Source organism: Papio anubis, chromosome 4, assembly GCF_008728515.1.
Source record: "Papio anubis isolate 15944 chromosome 4, Panubis1.0, whole genome shotgun sequence".
NCBI classification, from domain to species: domain Eukaryota; kingdom Metazoa; phylum Chordata; class Mammalia; order Primates; family Cercopithecidae; genus Papio; species Papio anubis.
Genome location: NC_044979.1, coordinates 179,718,502 through 179,733,372, shown reverse-complemented (window position 1 = coordinate 179,733,372; position 14,871 = coordinate 179,718,502). Strand labels below are relative to the sequence as shown.

The window sequence follows — 14,871 nt, the reverse complement described above, 5'->3', positions numbered from 1 at the left end:
GCTACTTCGCTTAATTCATTTATTAGATCAGGGGTTTGTTGTGGAATCTTTACAGTTTTCTGCATAGAAAATTGATATGGTTAGGCTCTGTGTCCCCACCCAAATCTCATCTTGAATTATAATCCCTATGATCCCCATGTGTCAAGGAAGAGACAAAGTGGAGGTAGTTGGATCACGGGGACATTTTCCCCTATGCTGTTCTCATAATACTAAGTTCTCATGAGATCTGATGATTTTAGAAGGGGCTCTTCTTTCTTCATTTGGCACCTCTCTTTCCTGTCACCTTGTGAAGACAGTGCCTTGCATCCCCTTCATCTTCCACCATGATTGTAAGTTTTCTGAGGCCTTCTCAGCCATGCTGAACTGTGAGTCAATTTAACCTCTTTCCGTTATAAATTACACAGTCTTGGGCAGTTCTTTATAGCAGTGTGAAAATGGACAAATACGAAAATCATATCATCTGTGAACATAAATAATTTTACTTTTTCCTTCCCAATGTATAAGTTTTTTTTTTTTTTTTTTGGTCTGATTGCTCTGGCTTGAACTTCCAATGCAATGTTGAATAGAAGTGGTGAAAGTATGCATCCTTCCCTTATTTCTATCTTGGAGAAAAAGATTTTATTTGTTCTTATTTTTCTAATTACTTAAGTTGTAAAGTTAGGTTGTTGGTTTAAGATCTTATTTCTTTTTTCGTTTTTTTGTTTTTGAGAAGGAGTCTTGCTCTGTCGCCCAGGTTAGACTGCAGTGGCGCAATCTTGGCTCACTGCAAGCTCCGCCTCCCAGGTTCACGCCATTCTCCTGCCTTAGCCTCCCGAGTTGCTGGGACTACAGGCGCCCGCCACCACACCCAGCTAATTTTTTGTAATTTTAGTAGAGACGGGGTTTCACCATGTTAACCAGGATGGTCTCGATCTCTTGACCTCGTGATCTGCCCTCCTCGGCCTCCCAAAGTGCTGGGATTACAGGCATGAGCCACCGTGCCTGGCCTAAGATCTTATTTTTTAATGTAAGCATTTATAGCTATAAATTTCTCCATTAGCACTGCTTTTGCTACGTCCCATAAGCTTTGATACGTTGTGCTTTTGTTTTCATTGGTTTCTTGATTTCCCTTTTGAATTCTTCTTTGATCCATTGGCTGTTTAAGGTAGTGTTTAGTTTCCACAACTTCGTGAATTTTCCACTTTTACATCCATTATTGATTCCTAACTTCATCTTGTTGTCAGAGAAGATACTTTGTATAATATCTACCTTAAATCTATTGAGAGATAAATTAAGACCTAATTTGTGATCTAATACGTAGTCTATCATCTCGCTGTGGGTGTGAGGTTTTATGCACATCAAGTGCTTGATAAGGGGAGTCTCAAATCAACACAGAAACAAGATGAAAGTCTGGCCTTTATCACAAAAGTTCCCTGCTGATCCCAGCCTGGGCCCACTCTGCTGAGCCCTTCAGAATCAGCCTGGGGCCTCTGACCCTGGAGGGTGAGAAGCCCAGCATCGGGCAGGAGGAGCACGTATAAAACCAAGGCTTCCCAGTGTCAGGGATGTCCTGGCCATGTTGAATCCAGCTAGGTAAGACAAGGAGGCATGAGCCTTCTCACCTGTGGCATAAGAAAAGGACAGCGATGTTTGTGGCCTGGAGAATGGGCCAGGCTAAGCAACAGAAGTTACACAGAGAGCCACTGCAGCTCGAGTACATCACACCATTCCTGAGGCCCTGCTCTGCCTCTACACTCTCCTGCATCAGAGGTAGAGGAGCTAAAGTAGCCAGCAAGCAGGAAAGGCAACTTCCGCACTCTTCCTTTCCACCCTGAAGTTTTGTGAGAAATTATGACTATTACAAAGGTATAAATGACAGCGGCTGCACTCGGATTCCAGTAAAAATAAAGGAACTCATACCTCTAACATCAGGTGACAGGCAGGCGCCCACCTGCCCATCGCCAGCTGCCCTCTGGTCAGGGTTTCTGACCAAGGAGGAATATTCTGGTTCCCAGAATCATGGCACTTCGAGACTAGAACTTAGCATCGTCAGAGCCCACGTTCTGGCCTCCACCCCATTCCCCCCATGTTCCCTGACCCTCACCTTTCAGCAAGGCCTGCAGGATGGCCACATCCACATCCTGCTGACCATCCTTGCCTTCCCGGAAGACAGTCAGCAGCTGCCGCCTCCGGACAATATCTTGGATCTGCAACAAGCATTTTCCAAGTGAGACACACAGTGACCCCTGAACCCCTGCCTCCTCCAAGACACACAGAATTGAGGCCCCAGACACAGCCAGAGCCCGGGGTCCTGCCTGCCCTTGTGGTCAGGACACCACCACATCTCCTCTTGCCTTAGACGGTGTGGATGAAGATTCATGGGGACCAAATACAACACGTTTGTGAGAGTCCGTTGGGTGGAAGACACAATCCAAGAGCAACGGATCTTCATCCTGATGCTAGTGCAGCTTCATGCGAGGCTGCTCCTCCCGGCCCTCCTGCTAAGCCCGGGCCACTCCTCACCACCTGCCTACCTGCCTATCTATCTGTCCATTTATCTATCTATCTATCTATCTGTCAATTGATTTATCTGTCAATCAATCAATCTATCTATCCATCTATGCATCTATCTATCTACCTAATCTTATCCATCTATCCATCTATGCATCTATCCATCTATCTATATTATCTATCTATCCATCCATGTATATATCTACCCATCCGTGTGTGTTTCATCTATGTATGTATGTATGTATCTATCTATACACCTATCCATGTATCCATCTATCCATCCACATGTATCTATCTATCGTCTAGCTATCCATCCATCTATATACACACCCACCTACCAACCATTTATCCATCCACTTATCTACCTCCCACTCACTATCTATCATCTATCTATCTATCTATGTATTTATCAATTCATCCTTTTTTTTTTTTTTTTTTTGAGACAGAGTTTTTGCTCTGCCACTCAGGCTGGAGTGCAGTGGCACGATCTTGGCTCTCTGCAACCTCCACCTCCTGTCTTCAAGCAATTCTCCCGCCTCAGACTCCCAAGTAGCTGGGATTACAGGCACCCACCACCAGGCCTGGATAATTTTTGTATTTTTAGTACAGACATGGTTTCACCATGTTGGCCAGGCTGGTCTCGAACTCCTGACCTCAAGTGATCCACCCACCTCAGCTTCCGAAAGTGCTGGGATTACAAGTGTCAGCCACTGTGCCCAGCCCATCCATTTTATCATCTGTCTGTCTGTCTACCTATCTATCCATCCATCCATCTACCTATCATCTAGCTACCCATCTATCCATCCATCCATCCACATGCCCACCCACCCACCTACCATCCATCCATCCATCCATCTATCCATCCATCTTTCCATCCATCCATCCACACACCCACCCATCATCCATCTATCTACCACCCACCCACTATTCATCCATCCATCCATCCATCATGGTGTCCCTAGCAGGTATGTCTGCTACAGTTATTCCTCCTTGAAGCACCTTCCCCCTGTGTCCAGGGCAGGCAACTCCACAAACGCATCTTCCCATGGCTCCCACTGCTCCCAAGGCTGGCCACGCCTGGCCTCTTCTGCTTCTCTCCTCGTCCCCAGCCTGGCCTCATTGCTTCCACACAGACTCTGCCCTCACCTGGAGGGCTCCTCACACTCCACCTCCATGCCTAAGACCCCAACGGTGCCCCATCCCTGGGGGTCCAGCTTTCGTGACAACTCCAAAACACATCCTGGACTCCCTGGCGAACTCCACCCTCATCCAGCAGCCAAAGGTCTCCTGGCTTTCAGCCCCCGTCCTCACATGGCAAAACAGCTCCCAGCGTCTGAGCCCATAAAAGTCTCCAGCCTTCAGCCCACCCTGTCCTCATACGGTCAAGCAGCTCCCAGCGTCCGAGCCCATACGGACACCGGGGCCTGTTTCCTCGTCTGAGTGGAGCACTCAGTACCCCTACTTGATAGATGAGAAAGGCGAGGCTGAGCAAGGGTGGACAACTTCCTGGCCACAGCTGTCAGACCTTGCAGGGAGGCCCCAGGGCCCCTCTGACGGGGCCGCCCACCAGCGGCAGCACTCACTCCAGGATGGCTCTGCAACTCCTCCAGTGTGTAGACGGACACTCCCAGAAGGCGTGTTAAGGGAGCGCGCTGACCCCAGCTGTGTGGCTCAGCCTCTCCCCACTGAGCAGGAGCGTCAGTGAAAAGCCGAGACCCTGCTGAGGCCTGACGGCTCCGTGTGAAAGCACCACTTTCAGGGCCTTGGCTTGGCTATGGAGAGCGCATTAAAAATAAGCACCTTTCAACAACAGCTGATTAAACTCAGTTCTGAAAATTGCCTGAATAATTTATCAACCGGCAGAGAAAGGGCTCCAGGGCCTGCCTGACAAGTCCCAGTGGCACTGGGAAGGAAGGAAAGCCGCCCTGACGTTGGGAGCTGAGCGGCCGCTCACAGCCGGACCGTGATGCTTTCACAGACTGATCTGACGCTTGCGGCTACATCATGTTATTCTCCTGCCGGGCAAACACGCTCTCAGAAGACATCCGTGCAGAACGAGGTCACTCTGAGACCATCACAAACCACAGAAGAAAACAAGGTCGCTGTGCCACCCACAAACCACCAGTCATGGAAACTGCTTCTAGATGGGCCAACGGGGCCAAGACCTCCACCCAGCCCTTCCGATACCCGTGGTTCCTGAGGGTGCACGTTTTTAATCCATTCTCCACAGGCCCAATCTGGCCAAATACACGTGTCCCTGTGGCCTGCAGCTAGGGGCCACCACTGCTCACAGAGCCCAAATTAAACACAGCGGGAGCCGTGGAAAGTGCATGTCAGCCACTCAGAACCTGGGGATGTCCAGGCTCTGCAGGAAAGACACAGACTGAGGGCTCTGCCGGCCCCGGCTTGCTGGGAAACAGGATGAAAAGGCCCCAGTGCCAGCCCCCGCCAAGAATCCTCCAGGGACTGAGTCAGATGACCCTGGAACCAGCAGGTACAGAGAGGGGAGGGACTCTCCACTGGAGCCCGCCCCCCTGGTCAAGGGCTTTGTGAGGTGGTCAGGGCTGACCAACCACGGCCCTTCACAACTAACCCCCTCTGGAGGCTGGGGTCATGGCAGGGGCCACCCAAAATCTACCCCTGGACTGGGGGCAATGGCCCCTCCTGAGGCCACTCTACGTGCCTCCATTAACTCACCCATGAGGCTATGAGCTGGACTGACCCTGCGACCCACAGCCATTACTCAGCAGCTGCCCTGCTGCCCAACTCGGCTGAGGCCTCCCCAACGCCTGCCTCCCACCCCTCCAATCCAGCAGACTCTTTTCACAGCACCATGAGCCCGGCAGTGTTCCCAGCCCGCCCTGCTGTGCTGCCGGTGAGGTTCACACCCTCCTTTCACGTGCTGTCCCGGGATCTGACCTCCGGAACCCAGCCAGGAGGCTTGCCACCTGCGCCCTGCCCTCTGCAAATCGCTCTGGCACCCGCTCAGACCCGGTGGGTTCTCCGCATCGATCCGTGAGTCCTGGTGCTGCCCACCAGGCTGACGGTGTCTCTGTGAAGCAGCCACATGCCGGTGACCATCGTGCCCGTCAGCCTCACCTTTTTGGTCCACTCGACAATCCTGCTTTCCGTGAAGGTCTCAAACATCTCTTGGAAGAACACGCTCAGTTTCTGCTGGATCAGGGAGACAGTGATGTCCGAGACAGGCCGGTTGGCCACCTGGGCAATGACGTCGGCCACGCGGCCCGAGCCCTCCACAACTACGCAAGGGGTGCCGTTGGTGGTGGCGTTGTAGATGGTCTGCAAGGCAGGCGGGGGCATGAGCCCGGGACTGGGTCCTCACCTCGCTCCAACGCTTTCTGAATGGAGAATTCTCCAAGGCCAGCTAAGGGAAGGGCTGGGCTAACACTACTCCAGGATCCACTGAAAGCATTTATCAGTTTGGTGGCATCCCCTGCTCTGGGGGAAGAGGGAGCTGCCCCAACACACTGGGGGCTGCACACCTGGCGCCTCTCAGGCCTCAGCACCAGCAGAATCAAAGGCTCTCAGCATTTTTGCCTATGGACCTGCAGACGTGAGGGCCTCGCAGCAAAGGGGACGCTGCATGGACCTGGAGTTACCAACCTCATAAAAGCCCACAGTAAGAGCAGGGCAATGAGGAGGGCCCCCGGGCTCCAGGGGGTGCTGGACTTCGGGAAGGGACTGGCCACAAGGCCGTCTGGCAGAAAGGACCCTGCCATGTGTGTGAGCATCCGCCTGGGGTAAGGAGGCGGGTGTAGCCGCCCCAGCAGGAGAGCGTGAAGGGTACTTGGCATGCGTAGGGAGTGAGGACCCAGTGCTCTATGGATTCCTGTCCAGCCTTAAGCCCCCAAGGCTCTGTTTTGACCTCCTGCAATCATGAAACATAAATGGGACACTGCCTATGATTCCATCCTTCACAAAAGCCCACACTCTTGGTCCAGATCCGCAGGCTATATGTCCTCATACGTTCCTACAGCAGGTGAGGTCGCCTCGCACCCTGCACATCACAAAGCGGTTAGGATTCGGGTCAGGAAGGAAGGCCAGCAGAGCAGCGCATTCAGGCCGCATGCCAAATCCGCAGTCACACAGCTGCTGGCACCACAGACCTGGGATGGGGGCTGTGGCCCTGTACTTTGAAAAATGCTTCCTTTGCCGGGCGCGGTGGCTCACGCCTGTAATCCCAGCACTTTGGGAGGCCGAGGCGGGTGGATCACGAGGTCGGGAGATCGAGACCATCCTGGCTAACACGGTGAAACCCCGTCTCTACTAAAAATACAAAAAATTAGCCGGGCGTGGTGGCGGCACCTGTAGTCCCAGCTACTCGGAGGCTGAGGCAGGAGAATGGCGTAAACCCAGGAGGCGGAGCTTGCAGTGAGCCCAGACCGCGCCACTGCACTCCAGCCTGGGTGACAAAGCGAGACTCCGCCTCAAAAAAAAAAAAGAAAAGAAAAATGCTTCCTGGAGGAATCTTGGGGGCAGAGCTGCAGAAACTCCCCAGCCTCCCCGGCAGGTCCCGGGAGCAGAGGCTCCCCACTCGCTCCAGGCCCTGGGACCCCATCCTTTCCTTCCATGCCGGTCAATGGCCTGGTCACAGCCAAGCCCAGCTTCCTCCCCCAGGCACCTTCCTCCGACCCGTCCTCCGCCCACCCGGAAGCAGCCCTGTCACAGGACAGACGCTCTTTCTCGTCTCCTGGTGGGCAAGCTCATCGCTCTCTCTTGCCAACAGTCTTGAGTGCTGAGACAAGCACCTCTGGACAGTCATCTGCCTGCAGTGGGACGGGCCTACACCTACCCCCTCCCACCCAGCCATGCTCACCTGCAACGTGCCCGGGCCGCCCTCCAGCACCACACACACGATGGGGATCTTGATGGCCACACCTAGAAAAAGCACAGAGCCGAGTAAGGGCCACACCTAAACAAAGCACAGAGCCCAGTGAGGGGACAGAGGTGGGTGGGGGGCAAGACCCTGCACTGGGGCACTCTCCCCTGCCCCCTGCCAGCTCCAGCCTAACCACACACTGAAGCACCTGCTGGGAGACCTCTAGCCAGTGCTGAGTTGCCGTTGAAGGTCAAAGCTCCACGTTACCAGGGGACCCACCTGTTCCACATCGATGAGCAGACTCGAGAGCCCCCTGCCGCCCACACCTCCCCCGCTCGCTTGCATCCCATCCACCCCCTCTTGCTTTCTTGGGAGGGAGGGAAGGAGGGAGGGAGGGACAATCAGAGCTGACGCCCCAAGCAGGTGGGCATAACCTGTCACGTGTAGGTGGGAGTAGAACACGACATGTCCATCCTTTGTCCCTCTGCCCGGCCCCACCCTGAACTTCATCCAGCCCAACAGCAGGAGAGCCTGAGAAGGACTTAGCAACCCTTTTCCCCAGGCAGCCAACTCTGTCTATGAGACCCCACGGGCCCATCGCCTTCACACACTCACCCACACATCCCACCCTGGGTGTCCTAGTCAAGCAGGGTTCTCAAAGCGGGGTCCCTGAACCTCAACATCACCCCCACCAGGGAACGTGCTCCTAATGCAAGTTCTCAGCCCACCTGGAGCTGCTGAGTTGGACCCTGGGGCCGGGGCCCACGCACTGGTGAGGAGCCCTCCAGGGGAGTCTGCTGCACAAGGAAGCTTGCAGGGGACCCCTGCCCACCGGGGCACAGGCCAGACACCTCCCATTCACCATCTCCTCTTTGAGTCCTCCTCGAGTGACGGGCAAAACCCCACACTTGACCTCCCGACATCCTCAAACCCATCCCATCCCACCTATGAGGAAAAAGGTGTCAAATCCTAAGTTTTGACTATTGTACATTCTGATTTCTGGACCTGAGACCAGACCATGGTCACGGTTTAAAATAATTGTAGGGCCAGGCACAGTGGTTCAAGCTTTGTAATCCCAGCACTTTGGGAAGGTGGTGGGAGGATCCCTTGAGCCCAGAAGTTTGAGGCTACAGTGAGCTGAGATCACACCACTGCACTCCAGACACTGTCTCAAAAAAAAAAAAAAAAAAAAAAGTAGGCTGGCCTATTACCTGTGAGCACACAGGTGAGCTGCCAGCCCCCCCGACCGCCCTCCCACTGGCTGAAACGGGCAAGAGAAGATGACCCTCCTGGAACAAAGTATAAAGAGACATGGGATAGAAACCCAGGTGTGTTCTGAGGACGCTCCAAGCGCCACCAACATCCTGGTTGTGACCAGCTGTACCTGACACTCTGACCAGCCCCCTGTGCTGTCTGCTGAGCGCCACGAACGTCCTGGTCGTTTCCAGCTGTACCTGACACTCTGACCGGCCCACTGTGCTGTCTGCCGAGTACCATACCTGTTGAATGTCCTGGTCGTTTCCAGCTGTACCTGACACTCTGACCGGCCCACTGTGCTGTCTGCCCGAGCACTCTTGAAAGCAAGCTCCCCTACCTCCTCTTTCCTTGGTCTGCTCCGATATGAACTTCTCCAGCCTGGTCCTCAGAGGAATCTCCACCCCATACTGGCCGTGGGTCCCGTCGTCCACGAGGATGAAGTGAGAGTGGTTGCTGTCTAGGCAGGTCAGGTTCCCTTGGCCGTCCTCATCCAGTATGTACTCAGCAGGGAAGCTGCCCTGGAATGGCCAGGAAGCGTCAGACACAGCTTCTGGAAAGCTCTGCCTCTCTAACGTGAGCAGGCTGAACACCAGCCCCCAGAGAGACCAGGTCCCAGTCTCTGGAATCTGTGGATGTGGCCTTATTGGAGAAAGTGACTTTGCAGATGTGATCGAAACATGAGAAGATTAACCAGGATGATCTGAGTGGGCCCAAAATACCATCACAGGTGTCCTTACAGGAGAGAGGTGGTGGGAGACACACATAGGAGAGGAGGACACGGGACCACAGAGGCAGGGATGAGCGACACAGCCACAAGTGGAGAAAGCCAGAGCCCCCAGGAGTGGAGAAGGCAGGGAAACAGACCCTTCTCCCAGGCCTCAGGAGGGGTGTGACCCTCACTTCAGAGTTCTGTCCTCCAGACACGTGAGAGACCACAATGCTGCCGTTTCAGGCTTGTGGCCATTTGTTACAGCAGCCACAGGAAACAGATACAGGTCTGGGGTGAGGAAGTGGGGTGCTGCTGTAACAAGCACCTAAAAATGTGGAAGTGGCATTGAAACTGACAATGGGGAGAAGATGGCAGGATTTTGAAGCACCATGAATAGAAAACGTCTCAATGTCCTTGAAGAGAATATTGGTGGGAATGCGGTGTTAAAAGCCTTGCAGAGACGGGCACAGTGGCTCACGCCTCTAATCCCAGCACTTTGGGAGGCCGAGGTGGGAGGATCACCTGAGCCCCAGTTCGAGACCAGCCTGGACAACATGGCAGATCTCATGTCTACAAAAATAAAAAAAATTAGCCGGGCATGGTGGCGCACACCTGTAGTCCCAGCTACTTGGGAGGCTGAGGTGGGAAGATCACTTGAGCCCAGGGGCTCAAGGCTGAGGATCACACCAACGCACCCCAGCCTGGGCAACAGTGAGACCCCGTCTCAGAAAAAAAACAACTTGCAGTAAGGGCTCCAAAGGAAGCAAGGAGCAGGGCAGGGAGGGTTTTGTTACCTTAGAGCAGGGGTCCCCACCCCCTGGGCCATGGACTGGTAATGGTCGGTGGCCTGTGAGGAGCTGGGCTGCACAGCAGGAGGTGGGTGGCGAGTGAATGAGCGAAGCTTCATCCCTATTTGCAGCCGCTCCCTATCGTGTGTGTGACTGCCCGAGCTCCACCTCCTGTCAGATCCGCGGCACTAGATTCTCATGGGAATACTAACCTTGCTGTGAACTGTGCGTGCAAGGGACCTAGGCTGTGTGTCCCTAAGAAAAGCTAATGCCTGATGATCTGTCACTGTCCCCCATCACCCCCAGATGATGGGACCATCTAGCTGCAGGAAAACAAGCTCAGGACTCCCACTGATCCTACATGATGGTGAGTTGTATGATTACTTCATTATATATTACAATGTAATAATAGAAATAAAGTGCACAATAAATGTAACATGCTTGAATCATCCCCAAACCAACCACTCACCACCCCGCCCCCATCTGTGCAAAAATTGTCTTCCATGAAACCAGTCCCTGGTGTCAAAAAGGTTGGGGACTGCTGCCTTAGAAAATACATACATGGGCCAGACACAGTGGCTCACACCTGGAATCCCAGCACTTTGGAGGCTGAGGCAGGCAGATCACAAGGTCAGGAGTTCAAGATCAGCCTGGCCAACATGGTGAAATCCTGTCTCTAGTAAAAAAACAAAAATTAGCTGGGCGTGGTGGTGGGTGCCTGTAGTCCCAGCTACTCGGGAGGCTGAGGCAGGAGAATCGCTTGAACCCGGGAGGCAGAGGTTGCAGTGGGCTGAGATCGTGCCACTGCACTCCAGCCTGGGCGACAGAGAGACTCTGTCTCAAAAAAAAAAAAAAAAAAGAGAGAGGGCCAAGGGTGTGCCTGCACAACCCCTGCTAGTGACGAAGAGACTAGGCAAGGAGACTACGATTCACTCAACCATCTCAGAAGACAGGAGTGGAGACGGCATCACAGGAAAGGTCATCAGAGCCCTTTTTGTCTACTGGCAGAAATTCCTATGGCATTCAAAGGAGGCACATAAAGTTTTCACAAATGTTACATTAACAACGCTGCGAATTTGGACTGAAAGGGACAGAGGTGGGATAAAATGAAAGGTTGTCAGACTCCTTAAAATCTTCAAGCAGGAAATAACCTATAACCTTCAGGGAAAAGGATCGTGCTGAAGGCAGAGCTGTGGACACAGAGCAGGGTGGGGGGTGCCCAAGCCACAGAGGGGTCTCCCCAGTCTCACCACCTAGTGCGTTCCCCCTGCTGGGTTTTGGAATTGCTTGGGCAGGTGATGCCTTCGTTCCTCCCGTGTTCCCCCTTTGGGAAGGAGAGTGTCTACAGCTGTGATGCTATACCTGCCCTTCCCTGCTGTTCCCTTGTATTTTGGAGACAGGTGACTTGTTGTCTCCTCTCACAGGTGCACATATGAAGAGAAAATCTGCTCCAGGATGGATCAGACCCATAGTCTTCAGCATCCCTGACTTAAATGATGACATTTGGGACTTTTGAGCTGATATTTTTGTTTGTTTTGTTTTGTTTTGCTTGAGATGGAGTCTCGCTCTGTCATCCAGGCTGGAGTGCAGTGGCACAATCTTGGCTCGCTGCAACCTCCGCCTCCCGGGTTCAAGCGATCCTCCTGCCTCGGCCTCCCAGTAGCTGGGATTACAGGCGCCCACCACCATGCCTGGCTAATTTTTTGTTGAGACGGGGTTTCTCCATGTTGGCCAGGCTGGTCTCGAGCTCCTGTCCTCAGGTGATCTGCCTGCCTTCGCCTCCCAAAGTGCTGGGATGACAGGTGTGAGCCACCGTGCCCGGCCGAGCTCATGATATTTACATGAGATTCTGATCTTGGAGTTTCTGCTGTAACGGGTTGGTAGTTGGAGGGGATCATTTGGTTTGGTTTGGACAGAGTCTTGCTCTATCAGCCCGGCTGGAGCGCAGTGGCATGATCTTGGCTCACTGCAACCTCCGGCTCCTGGGTTCAAGCAATTCTCCTGCCTCAGCTGGGATTACAGGTGCCTGCCGCTATGCCCAGCTAATTTTTGTATTTTTAGTAAAGACAGCATTTCACCATGTTGGCCAAGCTGGTCTTGAAGTCTCATCCTCAAGTGATCCGCCCACCTCAGCCTCCCAAAGTGCTGGGATGACAGGCGTGAGCCCCCACGCCCGGCCAGGATCTGGCAATGGGGTGAACGTATTTTGCATGTGGAGTGGACAGGAGTCTGAGGCCAGAGGGAGGACCGCAGTTAGCTGAATCACGGTCACCCAAACACATCAAGGCCTGCTCATGGACCCGGTAAGTGCTGCTCCTCATTTCCCTGTTTGGAAAAGCATCTTTGCAGATGTCAGTTAAAGATCTTGATATGAAGGCATCACCCTAGATGACCCCAGTGGGACCTCAACACCATCACAAATGTTCTTATGGGAGACATGGGGAGATTTCACACAGGCACACAGAGAAGGCCACGGGATGCGGAGGCAGAGACTGGAGGGAGGCGGCCACCAGCCAGAGGATGCCCATCAGCACCCAGACGCTGGAGGCAGCGGGAATACTCTTCCCCAGGCCCTGGAGGGAGGTGGCCCCGCCGACATCGATGGCTGGATGATGGCCAAGCGACGCGGATTCCAGATCTGATAGACTAAGTTTCTGCTGCTGTAAGCCGCCAGGTTTGTGAGCCCGGGTTACAGCAACCCTGGGAGACAGATCCAAGGCAGGGTGGCAGCGGGGCTGGGACACCCACCCTCCGCCATCCACAGAGAGGGAGTGCGGCTAAGTGGAAGCAGCCACAGTCCCATTCCTCCAACACCACCAGCAACGGTGGTGTCACGGGAAGTCGTCTGAACTCAGCGTGGGGAGGAAAGTAAGGAGTGACCTGCGACATCACCCAGCCACTCCTGGCTTCAGTTTTTCAATTCATAAAAAGAGCAAGCAAAGCCAAACAGCCGGTCCAGTCAGACCCCACCAGACACATTCATGATTCTGACGTAAAAGGAAGGTGGAGGCCGAGCTGCAGCTGGCCAGGGCTTGCTGGGCCCTCGTGGGCATCTGGGAGTGTCCCCCGCCCCCGGGAATGGACACACAGTGTCTGTGATGTTGCCAGAGGAGTAAATCACCCCTCGGGGTGACGAGGGAACCTGCTCAGTGAGTCACAGGCCAGTGTTTGTGGGCTTTCCTGACCACACGGATTCAGGGGCACACACGCATTATGCCAAAGTTAGTGTGTCCTTAGAAAATCTGGTTGAATGACTCATTATCTGTCCCAATTCAAGGCTCTGGATTAAAGCAACTGCTTCTCCTGTGGCCAGTTAACCAGAGGCAGGAGTGCTCCATCCTCAACCTTGACAGAGAAGCTGGGGGTGGGTCCTGGCTGCCGGGGACCGCAGCACGGTGGGATTCCTGGATGCAGGAGACTTCTGAGTGCAGGGACTCAAAGCGCTAAAAGCTCCAGTTCGGGGTCAGATCACCCTGGCTCAGCCCTGCCAAGCTGCCCGCCGGCCACACTCCCTCCCTCTGCTGTTAGCGGAGCCCTCACAGCCAGTGACTCTCATGTGGATCCCTCTTACAACCTTGAGGGAGATACCAGAGTCCAGCCAAGTTAGCCATTCATCCAGGTCACCTGTGTCAGGGACCGGGCCAGGAGTTGCGCCCGATCTCCTGAGTGCGCCCGCTGTCCCTGCACACCCCACCTGCTCCCTACAGCGCCCCATCAGACGTCACCCACACCCCGGCCCCTGCACACTCCACCTGCCCCCTACAGCACCCGGTCACACGTCACCCACACCCCTGGTCCTAGGCTCCCCTCCCTAGGGGGCCGCGCTCACCGTGGGATGGATCAGGCCCTCGCGGCGGTGGACGGTGCCCCAGGTGGCGACTCCAATGGTGATGACCTCACCTTCCTTGTAGCTGCTGCTCAGGCTGAAGTCCCGCACCGCCTCCCCCACCTGCTTCATGACGCCGGCGTGGGAGCCCCCCGTGATGATCCAGGCCCCTGGGGAAGCAGCACGGGTGGGCAGGCCCCGCAGTACTGACGGGCACCCTGATACCCAGGAGCCTGACGCCTGAGCCCCTCTAGGCTCAGCGATGCCCGGCCCCCATCGACACAGAGCCCCTCACTCAGGGGCTTTTAAACCAGCATCAGGTGTAAGGAACTGGGGTTCCCACGGTCCTCAGGCAGGGTGGGAACAGGAGCAGGCCCCACCCCTCTCCCTGGTCCCTGCCACCTCCTCTGGCCCCAGACTCAGGATCCCGGTTCTCAGCACGCTCTCTGCATTCTTCTATTTTGCTTTCCTTCTTCCTCCCAGCTTTCAGGACCCAGGTGCGGCAGAGTGCGTCCTTGCTCGCACCACTCAGCCTGGCCCCTAGGAAGGACTCCCTCCACTTCCCACCCACTACCTGCTGCCAGAGGTTTGCAGCCAACCCTGTAAGAAACACACCTCCGGCCGGGCACGGTGGCTCACACCTGTAATCCCAACACTTTGGGAGGCCGAGGCAGTCGGATCATCTCGCAGGTTGGGAGTTCAAGACCAGCCTGACCAACATGGAGAAACCCCATCTCTACTAAAAATACAAAATTAGCCCAGTGTGGTGGCACATGCCTGCAATCCCAGCTACTCGGGAGGCTGAGGCAGGAGAATCACTTGAACCCGGGACACAGAGGTTGCAGTGAGCCAAGATTGCGCCACTGCACTCCAGCCTGGGCAATAAGAGTGAAACGCCATCTCAAAAAAAAAAGAAAGAAAGAAAGAAACACACCTTCCACCCCACATTTGGTCTGACCCA

General features: G+C 54.4%; 1 protein-coding gene across 6 annotated transcripts in view; it reads right to left on the bottom strand.

The window, feature by feature from the left end:
* TRPM2 (transient receptor potential cation channel subfamily M member 2) overlaps positions 1-14,871 on the bottom strand; it is an 87,301-nt gene that overhangs the window by 54,625 nt on the left and 17,805 nt on the right. For all 6 annotated transcript variants that reach the window (XR_004183395.1, XM_031665791.1, XM_031665792.1 and 3 more), the window contains 5 exons: positions 13,914-14,080; positions 8,925-9,105; positions 7,328-7,389; positions 5,590-5,790; positions 2,084-2,186 (listed from right to left, as the gene is read on the bottom strand). Coding sequence is in view for 5 of the 6 variants with exons in the window: in XM_031665791.1 (XP_031521651.1) it covers positions 2,084-2,186; positions 5,590-5,790; positions 7,328-7,389; positions 8,925-9,105; positions 13,914-14,080 (714 nt within the window). In the remaining variant the exon portion in view is untranslated. The remainder of the gene's footprint in view (positions 1-2,083; positions 2,187-5,589; positions 5,791-7,327; positions 7,390-8,924; positions 9,106-13,913; positions 14,081-14,871) is intronic.